The sequence below is a fragment of the Ahaetulla prasina genome, chromosome 6, assembly GCF_028640845.1.
Source record: "Ahaetulla prasina isolate Xishuangbanna chromosome 6, ASM2864084v1, whole genome shotgun sequence".
NCBI classification, from domain to species: domain Eukaryota; kingdom Metazoa; phylum Chordata; class Lepidosauria; order Squamata; family Colubridae; genus Ahaetulla; species Ahaetulla prasina.
Window position 1 is genome coordinate 6,616,524 of NC_080544.1, and position 13,470 is coordinate 6,629,993.

At 50.7% G+C, this 13,470-nt stretch overlaps 1 protein-coding gene across 4 annotated transcripts; it reads left to right on the forward strand.

The window, feature by feature from the left end:
- The first annotated feature begins 824 nt into the window (after positions 1-824).
- On the forward strand, positions 825-12,090 carry CDK1 (cyclin dependent kinase 1). Of its 4 annotated transcripts, none has more exons than XM_058189044.1 (8): positions 825-926; positions 1,967-2,021; positions 2,971-3,127; positions 5,256-5,379; positions 5,857-6,027; positions 6,537-6,700; positions 7,358-7,499; positions 11,742-12,090. In XM_058189044.1, the coding sequence occupies exons 2-8, from the start codon at positions 1,985-1,987 to the stop codon at positions 11,856-11,858; spliced, it is 912 nt and encodes a 303-aa protein (XP_058045027.1). In that variant the 5' UTR covers positions 825-926; positions 1,967-1,984; the 3' UTR covers positions 11,859-12,090. The 4 variants fall into 4 exon arrangements, with proteins under 4 accessions (XP_058045027.1, XP_058045030.1, XP_058045029.1 ...); XM_058189046.1 differs by having other exon boundaries at positions 922-945; XM_058189045.1 differs by lacking the exon at positions 825-926 and adding an exon at positions 1,417-1,515.
- The last annotated feature ends 1,380 nt before the right edge of the window (positions 12,091-13,470 follow it).

Consider the following 13,470-nt stretch of genomic DNA (forward strand, 5'->3'; position numbering starts at 1 on the left):
TATTCCAAGCACTGATGATTCTGTTGCAGAAGTCATATTTTCTGCAATCTAGATTAAAGCGGTTTACATTAAGTTTAAATCTATTGGTTGCCCTTGTATTATTGCAATTAAAGCTGAAGTAGTCTTTGACAGGAAGGACATTACAATAGATGATTCTGTGAGTTAAACTTAGGTCTTGTCGAAGGCGACGGAGTTTACCAGGTTGTTTCCAAAAAGGGTTTGGTGCAAGAGATACGGGAGGCAATTGGAAGGAACCGCAAATCGTTCCTAAGATCCGATTTCACAAAGACAGAGGCTGCCCTTTGGGCAAACGAATGTAGCTTCTAGACCAGAGTCAAGTCTCGCGGGCATTTCCTTGATAAAAGTTCAGCCCTGCTTCTCCCTTTGAAGCCTTCCCAGGAACAGCTGCCCTGGGAGAGCAAGGTTGCCAGAGTGGAGGTTCCGATTAGAGATAGGGCCAATTTTTAGCTATTTATTCCAAGCCTCTGGAGCAGGGGTCTCCAACCTTGACAACTTTAAGCAAAGCTGGCTGGGGAAATTCTGGGAGTTGAAGTCCGCCAGGCTTAAAGTTGCCAAGGTTGGAGACCCCTGCTCTGCAGATACCGAAACGACTGGCAAACAGCCACTACGCCCCTTTAACACAACTCGCAACTTTCGGGAGAAGTTGTTGAACTTATGCAAACTTCTGCTTGCAAGGCCGACTCAGGCAGAAGCTCGCGCCTGCCCTGAAGCAGCGCCCATCGTCCCCAGCCCGGCTGCCAGGAGCGCCGCGAAGGGGCCGAGGCACGTGGGGCGGGCGGGGCGGTGGGGGGTGAGAGAGAAGCGACCGCCGGAAGAGGCGGGCAGGAGCAGCCCCAGCAGACGGAGCCGCCTTAGGATCAGCGGCTGCGCGGCTCCTCTCTCTCGGCCTTTCGGGAAGCGCCCAGGTGAGTTGGAAGCGCCCAGGTGAGCCACCCGGCGGCTGGGAGGGTCTCCAGCTGGGCGAGGCAGCCCCTCCAGCCAGCCAAGCCCCGGGGCAGCGGGGAGAAGGGTCCGGCTGCCCTCCCGGCGGACGGGGCACTGCAGAGGCTGGCCGGAGTCGGGGAAGGGGGGGCGCGCGAGGAGGCACCGGGCCAACTCGAGCCCATCGCCCGCGGGGCTCCTTCCAGGGGGCCCGGAGGAGCGGCGGCCAAGCGTGGTCCCAGCCGGCCGCTTGCAGCGGTGGGAGGGGAGCGGGCAGCAGCGTCCGGCCTTTCCCGGACGGGGAGCTGCGCCGCCTCCTGCGCCCGCCTGGCCGGGGCGGAGACCGGGAGCAGCTGCAGCTCGCCTGGCCGGGCTCGCCCGCTCCGAGCCCCCGCTTTGGCGCCGCGCGCCGATTGGCCCGTTTGAAAGCGGCGGCGCGGCGTCATTGGCGGGCGGGCGGCTGCCGAGCGACGCGGTTAATTTGAATCTGCCGGCGTTGCTCGCAGAGAGGCGGCGGCGGCGGCGGCGCTGCTGCTTTTGGTCTTGAGCCGCGGAGGCAGCAGCCGAGGAGCGGTAACGCTGCAAGTCCCCCCGCCATGCCATCCCCAGGCCAGCGGTGGAGCAGCAACCGAGGCGCCGGGCCCTCCCGCTGAGCGCTGGCCCCGGGGTGGGACGTCCTCGGCCCGGTGGCCCCCGGCCTCCCTCCCGCCCCACGTGCCTGGCCAGTTTGTGCCCGGGATGCAGCTGCGAGAAGGCCCCCGAGATTCGTGGATGCGTCCCGGTGGAAGGGACTCGGGGCCCGGCAGGCCTTTCCCAGGCGCTAATCGGATGGCGACAAATTGGGGGGGGGGGGGCTTTGCTGGGCTGAAAAAAGAGGTCAAAAGGAGGCAAATGAGGAGAATTGGAATGGGCTGAGTTGGATTCAGGAGGGTGGAGGAAGGCCTGTGGCCTCCCTGGGTGGGGGAAGAGAAAGTATCCAAAGGGGGAAATTTGCCACAAATGTTACTCTCCTTGGTTCTTTCAGCTCAAATCCTTTGGAGTGATGGACGACTACACCAAGATAGAAAAGATTGGTGAAGGTAGGTGCCCCCTGACTTGCCCCTACTTGTCTCTCATGGAATTATGCTACAGAGAAGCATATGGGAAGAAAGTTCTTTGGAATAAATAAATGGGACAGAACGGGAGGCTGTAGCAGCCAAACGTTGCATCCCCTTGGAGCCTTGCGTCTTTTGAGAAAGTAGAGAGCCACATCAACTGTCAAGCTAGCACCCAGGATTCTCCCGGGAGCTCAACGTTTAATAACCACACAACCAAAATTGTGGGAGATTAACACACCTCGCATGATTGTGATGTACCCACCAAAAATCTTGCAAGAGAAAACACAGGGTAGTTGCCTTAGGGAACAGAACAATCATCTTTGTGATCGATATCTTTAATGCCCCGGAGACAATATTTTGGCCTGGGTCAGTTTTGTCTTGAGCTCTTGCTGCACGAACCGACTCATTGCAAAACTGTCCCTCAGCAGTACCTTTTAATTTGGGCCTCTGTTGGCTCAACAGACTAATGCAGTCTGTTATTAACAGCAGCTGCTTGCAATTACTGCAAGTTCAAGTCCCACCAGGCCCAAGGTTGACTCAGCCTTCCATCCTTTATAAGGTAGGTAAAATGAGGACCCAGATTGTTGGGGGGACAATAAGTTGACTTTGTGTATAAATATACAAATAGAATGAGACTATTGCCTTACACAATGTAAGCCGCCCTGAGTCTTCGGAGAAGGGCGGGATATAAATGCAAATTTTAAAAAAAATTGGTAAATAAGATGCCTTTTCTCTTCCTGTGAGCTTCTGGAAAGGATCAGAGGCCTTTGTGTGTTCTCCAAGCATCCAAGTGCATCCCCCTCGTGTGCCAAGTTGCTATGTTGGATGTTCTTTTGTGGCTTCCCTCTTCCAAGCCTTGGCAACCCCTTCTGATGCTTCACCCGGAATTACAAAGTCAGCCAACACACGTTGCCTTTTCCCCTTGTGCTAGGAACGTATGGCGTAGTGTACAAAGGCAAGCACAAGGCCACTGGCCAAGTGGTGGCCATGAAGAAAATCCGTCTGGAAAGCGATGAAGAAGGTGTTCCCAGCACGGCCATTCGGGAGGTTTCTCTGCTGAAAGAGTTGCACCATCCCAACATTGTGTGGTGAGTGCAACCCTGTGGCTCCATTGGGCAAAGAGGAGGCTTTGTGTATGTGGAGAGCCGGGAAGGAAGTGACACCACTCTTATTTTCCCACAGGGTTTACACAAACACACACCCCAAACGGGCCTATTTCACAAAATGCAGGCAATATCAGTACATGCCTGGGTACAGATAGTCCTCGACTTATGGCCACAATTGGGACCAGAATTTCTGGTGCTAAGAAAGGCAGTTTATTAAATGAGTGGTGCCCAATTTTACTACCGTACCTTTTTTGCCTTGGTGGTTAAGCAAATGACCACAGCCGTTAAGTGAATTGCGCAGGGCATAAGTGAATCCAGCTTCCCCCATTGACTTTCACTCGTCAGATGCTGGCTGGGAAGGTTACACATGGCGATCACAGGACCCTGGAACACTACAACAGGGGTGTCAAACTGAAGGCCCATGGGCAGCATCCGGCCCACAGGGTGTTTAGACCTGGCCTTGGCTCTCTGGCTTACCAGCTCCTAAGAGCCAGACCCAGGTTAGCAGTGAACCACCAGAGGAGAGACCCGGCCTGGACTGTAGAGCAGGGGACTCCAACCTTGGTCCCTTTAAGACTTGTGGACTTCAACTCCCAGAGTTCCTGAAGTCCACAAGTCCTAAAGGGACCAAGGTTGGAGACCCCTGCTTTGCTGGCTGAGGGACTCTGGGAGTTGAAGTCCACAAGTCTTAAAGGGACCAAGGTTGGAGACCCCTGCTTTGCTGGCTGAGGGACTCTGGGAGTTGAAGTCCACAAGTCTTAAAGGGACCAAGGTTGGAGTCCCCTGCTTTGCTGGCTGAGGGACTCTGGGAGTTGAAGTCCACAAGTCCTAAAGAGACGAAGGTTGGAGCCCCCTGCTTTGCTGGCTGAGGGACTCTGGGAGTTGAAGTCCACAAGTCTTAAAGGGACCAAGGTTGGAGCCCCCTGCTTTGCTGGCTGAGGGACTCTGGGAGTTGAAGTCCACAAGTCTTAAAGGGACCAAGGTTGGAGTCCCCTGCTTTGCTGGCTGAGGGACTCTGGGAGTTGAAGTCCACAAGTCCTAAAGGGACCAAGGTTGGAGCCCCCTGCTTTGCTGGCTGAGGGACTCTGGGAGTTGAAGTCCACAAGTCTTAAAGGGACCAAGGTTGGAGACCCCTGATTTAGATAGGATTTGTCCCCAATTCCTGTACATGGGCCCGCCCTGGAAATGGCAAAGGACTGGCCCGTGGTGCCTCTGCCAGTAAAAAGAGAGCTCAAGAGGGCCTCACTGGGCTCCGTTTTCACTGGCAGAGGCTGCAGGAGGCCCTCATGACTAAAAACGGAGCCTCGATGAGTGACATCGAGCTGGCCGTGGCGCCCCCCCCCCCCGCCCTTGCCAAGGTCAAACACGATCCTGATGCGGCCCTTGATGAAATGGAGTTTGACACTCCCTGCACTGCAGTCGTTGTGAATACAAGCTGATCCACCTGTTTCTGCCCTCAAGCCTTCAGGTCTTCAATATGGTTTAACTCGGGGTTTGAGTTTCTGAGAATGCGAAGCTCTTCACTGGAACTCCACTGCAGTGCACTTAAGCAAGGCTTCATTCCAAGTGGAAGGGCTTTGGGTTATGCTGCAGGGGCTTGATTTTATGGATAAGGAGGCATGCTAATTGATCCCACCGTGTCTATTTGCACCTGGTGGTTCTGCCTTATTGCTACAAAATGTTTATTTAGTTAAGAGGAACGTTAGCTGGGGATACATCTAATGGGCTAGTAAAAATTCTTGCTTTTGAATGTTTATGTTAGCCTTTGCAGGGAAAATGCAGAGAATATTAAGTGGAACAGACATTTGCATGATATGAAAAATAAATGAAAATGCCTACACTATTGCTCTAACAGCTTTTAGACATCGTGCTAAACCAGATTTGTGTTTAATCTCCTCCGGAGTCACCATTGCTTCTCCCTGGCCCTTTCCGGCAGTGGGAGAATCTGAACAAACTAGAGAAGGGTATTAACTAAGGATACAATTAGAGAATCGTTAATTTGGCACTTTGTGGGGGATGAGAGCTTGCAGAGTCGTTAGAGGGAACTGTTGTGCTAACTAGAGTGAAGGAGTTTTGAGTTCTCTTCATTTGTTCAAATAAATCTCTTTAGTCTTCAGGATGTTCTTATGCAAGACTCAAGGCTTTACCTTATCTTTGAATTTCTTTCCATGGATCTCAAGAAATACTTGGATTCTATCCCATCGGGACAATATTTAGATCGTATGCTCGTTAAGGTAAGAAAGAGTAAAACAAAGCAAAAAGGAGGGCTCTGGAAAAATGTTCTTTTCTAGCTCATTTCTGCCATGAGCCTCCTAAGGTGGAGATTGGTGGAAGCATCATAAAAAGCATGTGAGCGCTTATAAAAAGTCATGGTCTGTTTGGGGTTTTGGCCAAGGAATCCCTGCTTGTTAACGGATCAGTTAAAGGCAGCTGTTGTGAAGTTGGACATGTACCAAATAAGCTTCTATTTCCTTATAGCTTTTGCAAAGTATCTGTCATCCACAATGACCCCTTGCTGACAAAGTCCTCACACAGTCCTAGGACTTGCAGACCTGCATCGGGAATGCAAGTGTGTAACCTTAGTCTTGGCTGATGCATGACCGTGCCTTATTTAATGACGCTGATTGGCTATGGGTGCTACAGATAGTTCTCTTGGGAGACGTTGTGACCACTTTCTGAAGTGGAAGTCTTTGCTCTTGTGATTCTTTCAGAGTTACTTGTACCAAATCTTGCAAGGTATCGTGTTCTGCCATTCAAGAAGGGTTCTGCACAGAGACCTGAAACCCCAGAACTTGTTAATTGATGACAATGGTGTGATTAAACTAGCCGACTTTGGGCTGGCACGCGCTTTCGGCATCCCCGTGCGTGTCTATACACACGAGGTAAGGGGGCGGGTGTGGCTCCGCCTTCAGGCAGCATCAAATCTTCTCTGGAGAGGTTGAAGCACTTTCCTTTGGTGGTGGGGGGGTTTGCAAGGTCCCTGCAAGGAGAAGATTGGGGGGGGGCTGCAGATGGGGCCGCTGGGAGTGGAAGGTGCTTCCCAAGTTGGCCGTGTGTGAGCAGAGGTCTGGCATCAGGCTAAATCTCAGTTGTGTTCAATTTGAAATGGCTCGAAATCTAGCTTCCTTTTTTTTTATTTTGGAGACCACGGTGGTAACATGAGCTCATTGAAGGGAAAAAATGGATCTTAATTCATCCTGAACAGTTCAGGTGGTAGCCGACTCCGGTCCAAACCTGCCTCTTAAATTTATGAGGTTCAAGCAGAAGGATGCTACCAATAATCCTTTTGTGAGTTGGATGACAATCCTACCTAGCGCTTCCAAAGTGTGTGTGTGTGAGAGAGTGTTTTAAATAGCAGGTAAAATCTTCTAATTGCTGATTTCCTTCCTAGGTTGTAACCTTGTGGTACAGATCCCCAGAGGTCTTGCTTGGCTCTGCCCGCTACTCTACCCCCGTAGATATATGGAGCATCGGGACCATCTTTGCCGAAATGGCCACCAAGAAGCCGCTGTTCCACGGGGATTCGGAAATCGACCAGCTCTTCCGGATCTTCAGGTATCAAGGCAAACAGTCACCTGGGGCAAGAAGAATCTGTGGTTTGGTGGGGGGGGAGATCACTTTTGCATGCTCCTCATTTGAGATAAACAACTGTGGGATTCCCTGATGAACTGGGATTGGTCTCATGATTCCTGGCCGTTCTCATGGCAGACAGCTCTACAAGTGGTTGCATCCTAGGACAGGGGTCTGCAAAGCAATGCTGGCTGGGGAATTCTGAGGGGTTGAAGTCCGCCAGGCTTAAACCGGCCAAGGTTGCAGACCCCTGTCCTAGAACACCTGTAACACCTGTTGTATTACTACATCCCTCCTGCTGGACCAATGGAAGCAAAATTATATTTTCCATCCTGAAGATGGTTGCCCGTTTCTTCCCGCTTCTGGGGTACCCAGATGATATGGAAAGACAGACCCACAGAGGCACAGCCAAATGACTCCCTCTTTTCTTTTTTCTTTTCTTTTCTTTTTTTTTGTTTTTTTGCTGATGTTGCCAAGGCCACAAAATTTCTGTGTCAGTTTGTGACTGGGTGGTGGGAGGGAAGCCTTAGCCAGCTGGTCTTTACCCTCCAAGGGTGGCACTCCGAAAGGCTCCCTCCCTCCCTCCTCCTGAGTTCTCTATGAGGGCAGATTCAACCCACCGTTTTCTCCTCTTCCTGGCAGAGCATTGGGGACCCCCAACAATGATGTCTGGCCGGAAGTAGAATCCTTGCAGGATTACAAGAACACCTTCCCCAAATGGAAACCGAGCAGCCTGGCATCTCATGTGAAGAATTTGGATGATGAAGGCCTCGATCTGCTCTCTGTAAGTGACAGCGTCACTCTTCTTCTGCGGAGTTGAGTCATGGCAAGTGGACTTCTTTTCCTTTTGGGTCTGAAACCTTTCACTGCTTATCCAAGTACCTTCTTCAGTCTGACCTCTGTAGGGTCCCTCTAACCTACTTGCTCAGACTGGATAAGCAGCAGAATGTTTCAAACTAATAAGAAAAAGAAGTCCAGTAGTTATAACTCCACTTCCAGACAACTCTAGCTGGATGACTGAGAATCTTCATCAACATCTGCACACCCTTGAAAGGCCCCATCCTCAAAGTGGGCCTTTAGATTCTTCTGAAGGGGAAACAAGATGTTAAACCGGGTGGCCAAGGCATTGAGCAGAAAGCAGGTAGTCAGGTTTGAGAAAATGGCTGCAGGTCTGCAAACTGGTTCGGTGAATAGTTGTTTGGAGAAACCAGGATTTATAGTAGGTTATATTTACAAAAGGTAAATATAATATAAATGTAAAAGGGTGACCCCGTGGCAAAGATGCTGACTTGTCGATCGGCAGTTCAGCGGTTCGAATCCCTAGTGCTGCCGTGTAATGGGGTGAGCTCCTGTTACTTGTCCCAGCTTCTGCTAACCTAGCAGTTTGAAAGCACGTAAAAAATATAAGAAAAAATAGGGACCACCTTTGATGGGAAGGTAACAGCGTTCCGTGCGCCTTTGGCGTTGAGTCATGCCGGCCACATGACCACGGAGATATCTTCGGACAGCGCTGGCTCTTCAGTTTAGAAACGGCATTGAGCACTGCCCCCTAGAGTCGGGAATGGCTAGCACATATGTGCGAGGGGAACTTTTACATTTACCTATATTTACAAATAGTTTTTGATGTAGCTATTTGTTTCAAACCCAAATGTATCCCTAATACAAGTGTGAAGGCTGCTGTTAGGATAACAGTTTGGTTGGCTTGTTCCTTCTGGATTAAGGGAAATGTAGCTCCTACCTGCGGAATCTTTGATTGTCCATACAGTTATTTTAATCAATAAAATAGGGTTTTCCTAAGTCAGGTGCATGCAAATGAGATGCATTTGTATAATCTGCCAGAGGGAAGGTTTAACAGACTAACAGAGTTGGAAGGGACCTTGTAGGTCATCTAGTCCAACCCCTCCCCTCAAGCAGGGGACCCTACACCATTTCTGGCAGATGGCAGTCCAGTCTCTTTGAAAGCTTCCAGTGATGAAGGTACCACAACTTTCGAAGGCAACTTCTGTTCCGCGGGGTTGATTGCTGTGTTAGAAAATTTCTCCTTAAGGTGCCCGAAAAGGTTCTGCCAGATGAGATCCCATCCTGTGTTTTCCTCCGTTCAACATTTTTGTCTCTAGCCTCTTCCCAGATCTCTAGATGCAGGGGGTTGTCAGGATGAACTCAGTAGGACACTAGTAGTCTAGTATATATTTGTGGTTCTGGCTTTCCATGTTCCAACTTGTTTTGAGGGACTTCTCATGAAGTTGTGTAGGACAGCAGCCCCCAACTCTTGCCACCAGTTTCATGGAAGATAATGTTTCCACAGAGTGGGGGGGGGGTGCAACCTAGATCCCACATATGTGGAGTTTCCCTCACCTGCCACTCACCTCCAGCTGTGCAGCCCAGTTCCTAACAGGCCACAGATCGATACCTATCCAGGGCTTGGCAACCCCTGTGTAGGACAAAGCTCAAAATTGTCATCTATTATTTGTTCTAATGTCTGGAAGACATTGTATTTCTCACATTGCATTAGGTCAGGGGTTGGCAACCTTAAAAACTCTTAAGAGCCACTTGGACCTATTTCCTACGGGGGAAAAAAAAAACACAAAACACCGGGAGCCACAAAACCTGGGTGGGCATGGCCAACTCGATGTCATTCACTCCCACCCAATCACATGACCACCTAGCCACGCCTACCCAGCCACAAAACTATTCTCTGTGTCTCTCTCCCTCTGTAACTCCCTCTCCCTCCCTCTCTCACCCCCTCTCTGTGTATCATTCTGTGTGTGTGTGTGTGTGTGTTTCTCTTCCGCTCTCCCTTTGGGCGACCGTCCTCTTCCTTCCCCCCTCCTCTTGTAACTCCCTGGCCGGCTGTGGCTGAGCCGGATGCATTCACGTGCAGGGAGACCCTCCTCAAGCACCAAAGCGCAGCAAAGGAATGTGAGGGGTGGGCGGCCGCTCGCTTAGGAGGGTCTTAACAGGACGCAGCTTCTCTCTTGCACAAATGCTCCAGCTATCGCATTGCCCACCCCTGGCAGCTCTTTGACTGAGTGGGGATGGAGGGAGAGAGAGAGAGCACGCATGTGTCTTTCCTGAGGGCGTAACTTTAACTCTGTTGAGGCAATTGAAAAGTTCATGTGGATGTGCAATAGTTGCATATTAGGAAGCCATGTGAATTGCCAAAGCAATATGCTAGTCTCTCTCTCATACAACATAAATAGTAATTTTGTATTTGCCATTTCCAAGTGAGGAGTTTCCATTCCTGTCCCATCACTGGTTGGCCCCGCCCCTCTTATTTCATTTTTGGACTCCAGCCTGAAGTGGCAGGAAGCGAAGGCTGCCTTACGTGCAAATGTGGCGCAAAGGCAGGTACTGGGCAGCTTCGCTCCTGCACTCTCTGGCGACCTCCTCTCAGGACGCCCGGGGCAGCTGTGGCTGAGCTGGGAGCGTGCGGACGTGCGGGGAGACCCTCCTCAAGCGAGCGCCAAAGCTCAGGGAAGGCGCGCGTGGGGTGGGCAGCGACATGCATGCCACAGTTGGCCAGGGGGTTACGAGAGGTAGGGGAGGAAAGTGCAGGAGCGAAGCTGCCCCGTACCTGCCTTCACACCACATTTGAGCATAAGGCAGCCTTTGCTTCCTGCCGCTTCAGGCTGGAGTCCCAAAAAGAAATGCGGGGCGAGACCAGCTGGGGATGGGACAGGGAGCCACGGCAGAGGGCCCAAAGACCCACTTGTGGCTCCGGAGCCCTGGGTTGCCCTGCGTTAGGTGAAGGAGATGACCGGTGGGTGTAGAGAGGTCACCACTCCCCTTTTTCTCCTCAGTATCCACATAGGGAGACTGTGATTCTGCCACCTTTCCCGTGGGGGCCACTGGCTTCCCTGCCCTACTTTATTTGGATTAACAGTTTACTCCAGCAGTGTCAAAGATCCGGCCCATGGGGCCAGCCTGGAAATAGCAAAGGGGTGGGGGTGGGGCCAGCAGGGTGCTGCAGGAGGCGTCCCATCTCCTTTCCCACCCCCCCAACCCCCAGCTGGCCCACAGAGGAGAACTAAAAAGCTGATCCAGCCCTCAAAGAAATCCAATTTGACACCCGCGGTTTAGGCCCTTTGAATTAACAGATTACACACTGGCCGGCTTCAGGGCAACTGACATCATACTTCCAAGAACCCTTTTGGGCTCCAGAGGTAGGTTTAAAAACTGAAAACGGGGGTTATTGGCATCCAGTGCCTTGTTTGGGAGTGTTCTGTCTCCTTCCCCACTTCGGAGCAACGAGCTGGCCTTCAGCCAGTGGATTCAAGGCTCTTATCAGTCCTGGCAGAGAAATCGCAGCTGCCTGCCAAAGTTCAAACAAACGACTCACAGAGTAAGACTTCAGCTCTCTTTGACACGGTTCAGCTAATTTGCTTCCTGTGGAAATGAGAGCAGTCCCAAAGCTCCTTATATATCCTGTGGGGTGGGGCTCCTGCCCCACCCTTCCCTTTGATGACGTTGCCTCTCTAATCTTCTGAAGCGCGGGTCGATCCAGGCTTGATTAGTATGATTATCAGCTGTGTCTGTAGGCTAGCCTGAGGAAGGGAGGAATCAGGGGATGTCGGCCTCATTATGTCCTCCGACTGGCCTGGTTCTGGCTCCTGGAGCCAGGCCAAAGGCATCGGTGCTCCCAAGGTAAGCCTTTACTGGCCCTTCCACCTCACTCTCAGAGTCACTTTCGGGCATGGGGCCAGGTTCGGGGGCCGGAGTCACAACAGGGAGGGTCACACCCCCACGGACAGGGAGGGAAGAAGTCTCGGCGGACAATAATCTGAGGGGATTTTCTTGTCGCCTCTGATGCTTTGTTTTGCCTGGCCACCCCCTCTGGGTCAGCTATTTTGTGGCCATTTTATGCCATCTAAAAACCAAAAGTGGCTGCAGAGATTGGAGGTGTTCTGAAATGGGACTGAAGAGTTATAGGTCCAAAGTTTCTTGCTCTGCCATGGACGCCCATCGCTTCGTCCTTCTTGCCTGTGGATTGTCGGTGGGTGATGTGTCCCTTTGTTTTGACTTGCAGAAAATGTTGATCTACGATCCCGCAAAAAGGATTTCTGGCCGTGTGGCCCTGAATCACCCCTACTTTGATGACCTGGACAAATCGAAACTCCCAGCCAACCGGCTCAAGAAATGCTAACTGTTGGTTTGTGGGGGAAGCTGCTGCGGATGTTTGCTGCGAGAGTATGCAGAAATTGTTGCTCTTGTTTTTTTATATATGTCTGTCTTCATCTGTTCTAAAATTATAGCCCTGTTTAGAGTCCCTGATGTAAAATCCTCCTCAAATGTAAATATTAAGCGACTCAGTCCTCAATAAATTTGTGCACTGTTAATTATCCCCACCGTTATATAAATAAATCCTTCAAAACTAGGGTGGAATGTTTGTTTCTTCCAGATGCTTGGCCTGACTACCAGAAGGGGCTGAAGGCTTTTTAGCCGTTAGGGTCTTTGTAGAAAAAGCCCCCCCCCTCCCCCCTCTTACGGAAACCGGCTGGACGAACCCGAAACCTGCAAGTCTGGCTTTGCCCAGGTCATCTTTGAGGACCTTCCACCTCCAGAGAAGTCCACGCAGGGCTTGAGGCCTGACTCCCTAGAACAGAGGTCTTCAAACTTGACAGCTTTAAGACTTGTAGACTTCAACTCCCAGAAGCTGTAGAGCTCTAGGTTGTGAGAGAGCCTGCTCAGCTCCATTGTGCGTGGCTTTAGGGAAGGTGACAGTCTCCCTTCCTCTCCTCCCTGCCTGGAGAACACCTGGGCAGCCCCTGCTGTGATCTGCAACTCCCAGTCAGGTGAGGATCAACCTCTGGACCACCAGCAGACTGGGGAGAGGTCATCTACCTCACCTTGAAGGGCAGCAATAGAAGTTGCAGCAGACCATTGTTAAACCTTCTATTGAATATTTGTTTCTCCTGTGAAACCTGACATTTTGGTTACCAGCTGCTTCCTGAGGTTCTCAAACCATGGAAACTCAAGATTGTCACACTGTTGACAGGCAGACAGACGTTCAACCGAAGGAACTCCGTTTATCCGAGCTTGCTTAGTTTATTGTATTCTGTAGCAGAGGAGGAAATGAGGTCATCATAAATGTAACCAATTCAAGTGAGAAATGGTGGCTGCTGCATTCATGACTCAACAAACTTGACTTGTCAGTGTGGCATTTCCTCTTGAACCACAAGATGTCAGCACAATACACAATCTCTGTAATCCTCTACATAATCAAGGTGTGGTAGGAGACCCGGCTGCAGGATGGGGCTGAATCACCCATCTTAATTTAAATCTAACATTTAATGTTTTGTACTGTTCTGCTTTCTCCTTCAACAATACAAGCAGATTTCTGCGTTCCCTTGACCTGTGAAGGAATCTAGCAATTTCCTCAACTGCAGAGCATCTTGAACTCAAGAAACAAGAATAGGAAAAGTATGTTTTTCCATTCTCGCTCACAGCTTCCCATCTTTGGCCAAGTGTGGAAAGTGCGACACTTTTCAACATATGTGGATACAATTCATTTGCATTTAATGCAGGTGGGAAAATTCTGCTGGGGCGTCTCTGCTCTTCCCCTTAATTAGACGTGTGATACAGAAAATATTGTGCTTCCAGCTGGCCATTGATTACCACAAACTGTTCAGAATTTCTGAACAAAGTTAAGTGGAGGAATTTTAGTCCCTATACTTTTGGTTTTATTTGTCGTCCACATCATGATATTTTTCTCCACAGGTCACAAGATGGTCATATGTAAAAATCACACATACACA

What these genes read in the sequence shown, in the direction of transcription:
- CDK1 (XM_058189044.1), top strand. Translation starts at nt 1,985, where the DNA reads ATGGACGACTACACCAAGATAGAAAAGATTGGTGAAG. An exon ending in CAGCTCTTCCGGATCTTCAG is followed by an intron (nt 6,701 to 7,357) that starts GTATCAAGGCAA and finishes TCTTCCTGGCAG; the next exon opens with AGCATTGGGGACCCCCAACA. An exon ending in AAGGCCTCGATCTGCTCTCT is followed by an intron (nt 7,500 to 11,741) that starts GTAAGTGACAGC and finishes TTTGACTTGCAG; the next exon opens with AAAATGTTGATCTACGATCC.